General features: G+C 55.2%; 1 protein-coding gene across 1 annotated transcript; it reads right to left on the reverse strand.

Annotated features, from left to right (window-relative positions):
* Positions 1-3,530: 3,530 nt before the first annotated feature.
* MAFB (MAF bZIP transcription factor B) lies at positions 3,531-7,304 on the reverse strand. The gene has a single exon (XM_074553512.1). It carries the CDS (start codon positions 6,574-6,576, stop codon positions 5,641-5,643), a length of 936 nt encoding a protein of 311 aa, XP_074409613.1. The 5' UTR covers positions 6,577-7,304; the 3' UTR covers positions 3,531-5,640.
* Between the last annotated feature and the right edge of the window lie 536 nt (positions 7,305-7,840).

Raw genomic sequence — 7,840 nt, forward strand, 5'->3', positions numbered from 1 at the left:
GTCCTCCCCGAAACCCGACACCCCCAGCCCCGAAGAGCTTCCCTGACCTTGCTCTGTCAATCACGGCACCGAGCAGCCTGCTAGAGCCAGGCGGGCACTGCGCCAGCCCGAGGGAGAATAGGGAAGGGGGCGGGGGGAGGAAAAAAAAATTAAACCCTAAAGCAGCTGGGAACGGTTATCTCGCAAGCCCTGGCTCATCCTTGTAACACATCTCGCCTGCCCACCTCAATACGGAGCAACACATCTGCCGGCCGGCAGCAGCGCTCAGCATCTCTGGAAAGTCTTACAGTGATGTTTCTATCTTTAGTTCAAAATGTCTTTTTAGTCTTAGATGTCTCTGTTTTGGAATTAAAGACAATCAGCTTTATACACTCTCCTGGAGGGGAGGAGGGAAGGGAATATTGAGAGAAGTCTATTAAACGGTTGGCAGCGATAGTCTGTGAGCTCTGTGTCAGTAAATGGGGGAGAGGGGGGGCTGTTGCCAATTGTGTTTCCTGTCTGAGTGTCTCGTTCAATCCTGGGAGCAGCCGTAGCCGGTCGTCACCTCTGTCCCGGCGGGGGGTGCGGACCTCGCTCTGCCTGGTACCAACAGCTCTTACAAAACTGCGAAATCAAACAAAATAATATGATTTTCACTGAAGGGAATGGTCCCGCTCAACGTGAGATCACATAGTGAACCGCCGTCCGGCAGCCAAATTTAGCGGGGCAAAACTTGGGCCCCTTTCCCGTCATACGCCCCATTATCCGCGGGTGCGGGGCTGCTCTCGGGGGTCTCCCATGGCCGCAAAGGCTCCGCCGCTTCTGCTCCCAGAGCATCCCAGAGCCCCCGAACCCCTGCTCCGGCCCGGCGTGCACGGTCTCGGGCCAAATCCGAGTCCGGTCCTGTCTCTCTGCCACCCCGATCCCATCCTCCCCAAGGTTTCGAAGCGAGACTCGGGGTGAGGGCCTTTACACCCGGCTTTTGGGGAGACAATCTGCAGCATCTTCGCTGCGGAGAGCGCCGAGGGCGAGCGCCGGGCGGCCCGTCCGGTTCCCGGAGCGCTCGGTGCTCAGCGCTGGGTCCCTCCAAGCCGGGCAGCAGCTGCAGCTCCGGCCTCCTCCGAGCCCGGGACTCCACAGCCCGGCTGGAGCTGCAACAGCTCCGGGAGCCGGGCTGGACCCCAGCCCCGGCCAGGGGTGCGTGGGGACAAGTGGCGCAAAGGACGGGCAGAGGAGACACCGGCCAAGCAGCACGGCCGGAGAGAGGGAGAAGAGGGGCTTGGGCAGGATGCACGCTCTGTCCCCCGCTGCTGACAGCAACTTCTCCCCGCTCCGGCTCTGAGCTGATCCGCACAGCCCCCGGTGCCGGGGAGCACCCCGCGGGTAGGCCGGTCCCGGGAGGCAAAAGAGGGAAAAGAGGAGTTTTCTCTTGGCATCAAGGAGCTCCTCTCCGTGGTGCCCCGTATCGTGTCAGCCCTTCTCCGATCGGTGATGAAGGGCGAAAGATCAAAGTGGATACCCGCGGATAGGCGAGCCGAGGGGAGGGGTCCCCCCTCGCTGCTGGGCTCTGCCGGGGCAGGGGAGGGGTCCCTCTTGGCTGCTGGGCTCTCCCGGGGGTGCCAGGGCAGGGCACGGGTCCCCCCTCTCTGCTGGGCTCTGCCGGGGGTGCCGGCAGCGGGCACAGACGGGCGATGCCCACCCCGGTACCCGCGGAGCTGTCCGGCCCCGGGGCCGCTGCGCTGCCCTCAGGACAGAGCCTGCCCAGCCGCAGGCCGGGCGAGCACCAGTGCGGGTGGGTTTTGTCCCCTCGGTGTGCCAAAGTCCCCTCGAGCAGCCTGTGCGGACACAGGAGCCGGCCCGAGCCCGGCCGAGGCACCCCCAGCCCGGAGCCCGCTCCTGGCAACGCCCGCGGGCCGAGCCCGGCCGGTCCCGGTCCCACCGACCCGGGCTATGCCCCGGTACTGCTCGGTTGCGGTTTTCTTTTCTTTTAAAAGGAATAAATTAAAGGCAGGAGCGGTGCCGGGCCAGCAGAGCCCCGGCCGCCCGGGCCGTGCCGCGGGGCTGCCCCGCCGCTGACACCGTTCTGTGGTGGGAATCTGGAGGGCTTTTCTAAGGCCTGTTTTTCCTACTTTTTTTTCGTTGTTGTTGTTGTTCAATTAGCCCTAGTGATTTATTCAATGCATGCATGAGGGGACATTAATATGCGGTGGCAGTTCCCACAAACAATATTCCTCTCAGGCTTTCTGCAGCCATAGCATTTACTGGCAAGGGGGGAGGCTATACAGGGAAAGCCAGGCTCTCCCAGCCTTTTCCTCCGCAAACTCCTGTCCCCCCCTTGGCAGGGCAGCAGGCTGCGAGCTTGTTCTCCGGGCCTGACTCATGTAGCCGGGGGGCTGGGACGGGCCCCGGCCCCTTCCAAGCTCCCCCAGCTCAGGGGCTGGCCCAGCTGGCTCTGACAAGGCAGGGATGTCGATGGGATTTAAGAGGGGGGGTATTTTAAGTTGCTGCATTTGCTTTTAAATTAATTTTTTTCCACATTCTGTCCTTAACCTGTTTGTTCTTCAAAGGCGCTTTATGCCATCCCCGCAAAGAACTGCTCGCTGCTGCTGGGACGAGCGGCAGGGCAGAGAGAACCTATTTTTTCTAGTTGTGTGATACCTCGGATTTTGTTTTTAGGAGGGATTTAAAGTTCAACACCGCTTTCATACTTTAAGAGCAGGAGCGTTCAGACACACTGCGGCTCGGAGAGTCCCTTTCCCACACCCAGGCAAGGACTGGGGGCGATTTTTAACCTCCTCCTCCCTCAATTTAGGGAGCTGTGTGGTTATTGCAGCGAGAGCAGCTGAGGGACGGTGGTGGAGCTGCGAGGCGCTGAGCGCTGGGGGTGGCCGGGAGAGACCTGTCCCCTTCTCCACATGCATCTAAGGAGCCTTCGGGGGGGAGGAAAAATAAAAAACAAACAACCCCAAAGTGGAATAAATACAGCGTGCAGATGGAGGGAAGGGAAGTGAATGGGGAACCCGGATCCCCAAGGGAACTGGGGAAAGGACGGGCTTGTCCAAGTCCTCTCATTTTCTAATGAAAAATAAATAAATAAATTTAGAAAAAATATAAGAAAAAAAAAGAGAAAAATTAGGGAAGAAAGTGGTTGCTGTCTTGCTCCCCGCTGTCCCCTCCGGGGTGGCCGGGCCGGACAGGACAGTCCCCCTCCCGCCGGGGCAGCGCCGCTCCGGGCGGACCCCGCGGCACAGCCGGGCCCGGTGCGGGGCTCCCGCGCTCCGCTCGCTCCGGAGGGGTTGGGGTGATGCTCCCGTGCCAAGGGCGAGCTCAGACCCGAGCAGAGCAGGGGGAAAGGGGGAAGGCTGAGCGCTCCTGCCCTGCGAGCAGCAGCGTTCCCGAAGGGGCAAAGCACCCCCGCTCCCCTCGCCGGGCCGCAGCCCCCCACAGACCCCCGCAATTGTGACCACCGGGGCCACAACTTTTCCTTTTTCTTTCTTTTTTTTTTTTTTATGGGAACACGAGACGTCAGAGAAGCAGGTCCCTCCAAGAAATACCATTTCAATGATTTTAATAAGCAAAATAGGAAACAATTTTAATAACCAAAAACAGAAACCAGTCTGAATAAAACTACAATAGACCAGGTTTTTTAATATTTTTCATATCATAAGCAGGATTTGAAATTGATCCCTTCAGAACTTTACATGAAATAAAAACAATTTTTTTCCGCTGCTGCAATGTTTTGATTTCAACACAGTTGAATCAGTAAAAACCAAAGATCGTTTTCTGATGTATGACTAATATCCACAATATTTAAAACTGCAAGCACCATGCTGTTCATTACAATCTTGTTATTACTGTTAATTTATAAACTAATACAAACTTAAAATGCATCCGGCCAGCAGTGCCAGCTATCCTAAAAGGAAACTAAAAAATAAGTTTTCATTTTGGTATTTTTGTCAGTGCAACGTAAATCCTTTTACTGACCTGCAGGAGGAAAAAAAAAGTAATAAAAACACCCATAAGACTCCAAACTACTACTACTATACAACTGCAAATAAATTTTGGCTAAAAACTTTCACTCGCTGCATAGGGAAGCAGAGAAGCAGATTACAAATCATTGCAAAAGAATACACTTAAAAGTTGCGGTATGTCTTCTTAAAAAAAAGTTTTAGCTTTAAATGCTTTCCCAGCCCACTCATCAGCTGCTGCCATTGAGAAACCCAACTTCAGTGGCGACACGGAGCCCTCGCTGCTATCACGACTTGACTCGTAACGAGGAGGGTTTGGGGTTGTTTTCTCTCTTTATTCACCGAAAATCTAGGGGCAGTTGTTTTTGGGGTTTTTTTTTTTTTTTAATGGAACTGGTATCTCGCCCGTCCTTCTCTTCCTGAGTGTACAATCAGAAGGGAAATTATCTGGCCAAGCCTAAACGCTCAGGCTGGGAATTGTCCTGGAGGAAAGAGCTTCGCTGCCACTTTAAGGCATGGAGTAGGTTCTAAGTGACCGAGGAGGGTTTTTCCCTGGTAAGTTTAGGTTTGTCAATGCCATTCAGGCGTTTTTGCTTCTGCCCCAACAAACAAAAACCAAAATGAAAACTAGCAAAAAAAAAAAAAATACAACTTAAAAGTGCACCAGATATACAAAGTTGGTTTTTTTTCTAATGCAAAATGCCCATAACTTTTTTTCTTTAAGTATCTCTTTAACACCAAACAAACCGTATAACCAGCCTGCTGAAATGTTATTTTGTTTTTTGTGTATTTTTCTCCTGTACGGTTTGAAGTAGCAGATATTTACAAGCCAACAACCATAAAAGAAAACAAGAGCAAAACCAACGAACAAAACTGCACAAGCAGTAAAAAGTTCGATAACTTGTGATGCTTTTCTTATTGATGAAACAAAACAACAACAGAAATCTATGATCGATGATCAACATGCTATAGTTAAACAAGAAAATGGTACAAAATAGAAATTATTACCATACATGTCCAGCATGCAGGATTAATATTTTTAATGCAGATTTTCGTATTTTTCTATATAATCAAGCAGGCAATAAAACTGATGAGTTTTTTTTTCTTTCTTTCATTCTTTCTTTTCTTAGATTGAATGTCCCATCTGAGTCCTGTAACTTATTTCTCAAAGCAGGCAATATATGAAGAGTTTGCATATATTGTCCTTTTTATTTATTCTCTTTTTCCAAGCAGGTAAATTGTGCATGAGATGGTGCTGTATATGTCCTCTCTCTTTCCAAGCAGGCAGCATGTTATAGATGGCTTGTTCATTGTCCTTTTTTTATTATTATTCTTTTTAAAGTCCATCTCACTCTGCAAGAAAGTGATCTATAAAACGCTTCACTTGTCCTTTTCTCCTTTGCCTCTGTCTCTCTCTGTCTAACTCGCGCACGAAAGTCAAAAAGTTGCACTTTACCTCTCCCATCCCCACCCCCAGCCTACTTTTCCCACAGCTACTCTAGAAGACTGGATGCTGCAAAAAAAAAAAAAAAAATCAAGTCTCTATTTTTCTCTCCTCCTTTCTCTCTAGTCAAGCAGACGGATGGATGGAGATGTCAGAGGAGGATGGGAGCAGGGGGGGAAGGTGACAGGGGTCAGGTTTGGGGGGGGTGGAGGGTTTTTGTTTGTTTTTTAATTATTTTTTGTTAAGCACTCACATGAAGAACTCAGGGGAAGACGGGTTGTCACTGGTGGAGCCGGCCTCTCTGAAGCCGTTGCTGGCAAGTTTCTCACACTTGAGCTTGTAGGCGTCTCTCTCTCTGGCGAGCCGGGTCACTTCTTGCTTGAGCTGTTCCACCTGCTGAATGAGCTGCGTCTTTTCGTTCTCCAGGTGGTGTTTCTGCTGGACACGTTTGTACCTGCAGGACTGGGCATAGCCCCTGTTCTTCAAGGTCCTCCTCTTCTGCTTGAGGCGGATCACCTCGTCTTTGGTGAAGCCTCGGAGGTGCCTGTTGAGCTCCCTCACGGACATGGAGACCAGCTGGTCATCTGAGAACCGGTCCTCCACGCTGCTGGAGGGGGGATGCTGCTGGTGCGAGTTCTGGAGCTGCTGGGAGGAGCTGGAGGAGGTGGAGGGAGTGGGAGAGGCCTGGTGGTGATGATGGTGGTGATGGTGAGGGTGCCCGCTGCCGGCCAGGTCTTCGTGAGTGACTGCGGGATACTGGTGGTGGTGTTGGTGATGGTGATGATGGTGGTGGTGGTGGGCCCGGAAGCCCTCGAAGCCCTGCAGCTGCTGGGACACCTGGTGGGACCCAATGAGGGCTTCGACAGCGTCCTCTGGGGTGAGGTTCAGCGCCTCGGGGTTCATCTGCTGGTAGCTGTTGGCCATCCAGTACAGGTCCTCCAAGTGAGTCTTCTGCTCGGTGGGGCTGAAGCTGGGCGAGGAGGGCACGGAGCTGCAGGGGGTGCTGATGGGGGTGGAGGACACGGAGCCGGCCGGCTGCAGGCGGGTGCAGTGCCTGCCCGAGCGGTCGCTCCTGCCCAGGGGCTCCTTCTTCACGTCGAACTTCATCAAGTCGAAGTCGTTCACGTACTCCATGGCCAGCGGGCTAGTGGGCAGCTCGGCTCCGATGCTGAGCTCTCCGGCCATCGCTGTCTTGCGGGCACCTCTCCCGGCGGAGGGGGCTGGAGGCTTCACCCCAGCGCGCAGTCTGGCAGAGGGGCTGGCCGCGCTCTCCTATTCCAAACCAACTTTGCCTTTCAGCTCTGGCTTCCTTTCCTCTGCTCCCCCTCCTCCGCCGCCTCCTTCTCCCGGGGCTTCTGGGGCTTCTTCAGTCCGGAGCAACAAAGCCAAGGACGAGCCGTGCCCCGGGGCCGCCTGGCTGGCTCCTGGCTGGCGGTGTCAGCGATCGCCCCGCACCGCGGGCTGCGGCAGCTCCCGGCTCCGAGGCGCCCGGCCGCAAGGAGAAAGGAGCGGTAGCAGGAAGGGCAAAAAGCAAAACAAAACAAAGATGCTGCCTTCGGCTCTGTGCAGGAAGAAGAAGGTCGGTGCGAACGCCCAGCCCGTGCCCCCGGCCGGGTTTTGTAAGTCCGGAGCCCCCTCCCCGCGGCAGCCGAGCCCGGAGCCTGCCGCAACTTTCCAGCCCGAGCGAGCGCCGGGGCAGCGCACGGGCTACCGGCGGCGGCGGGGCTCTGCACGGGAGTTTCGGTGGCTCTGGCAGCGCAGGCGAAGGGGAGGGAAAAAGGGGAGGAAGGAGGGGAAGGAGGAGAAAAAAAAAAAAAAAAAAAAAAAGGAGGAGAAGGGGGAGACGAGCACAGCCCAGGTCTCTGCTGTAGCTGCCGCCGCCAGCGCTCGTTGTGCAGCTGTGATCACAGTGCAGCCCCCCTTGGCTTCTTATACGGCCGTGCCCGCCGAGAGCGCGGCGGGGGCCGGGGCCGGCGGCGGCCGCGCCAATGGCAGCGCGGCGGCGGGGCCGGGCGGGGCCGGGCCGAGCCGTGACAGCTCCGCAGCGCCAGCTGAGCGCCCGCCGCTCCCAGCCCGCACCTCCGGGCTCTCCCCGGCTCCCCCTCCAGCACCCGCGCCTTCCCAGTTATTTATTTATTTAGCTGTTTATCTATTTATATATTTATTTCACTCTGCTCCCTTCCTCCCATCCTTTTCGGCCTCTGCAGCCCACAAAGGAGGGGGACTCGGGGACGCCGTGCCCGTCCCTTTGTTCTAAATATAACAAAGTGCCCCTTTTTGCCCGCTGCCATCCCGTAGTGGATCTCAAGGCAGGGAGCTTCCCCCCCGTGCCACGCACACGCTTCCACCCTTCCAACTTTATGTAAGCGGCCCCGGTGCGAACGCAGGGAGGGAAAAGCGGCCGCGATCGAGCAGCGGGTCCGGCCGGGAGCGGGTCCGGGGCTGCGGG

The sequence above is a fragment of the Zonotrichia albicollis genome, chromosome 17 (genome assembly GCF_047830755.1).
Source record: "Zonotrichia albicollis isolate bZonAlb1 chromosome 17, bZonAlb1.hap1, whole genome shotgun sequence".
NCBI lineage: Eukaryota > Metazoa > Chordata > Aves > Passeriformes > Passerellidae > Zonotrichia > Zonotrichia albicollis.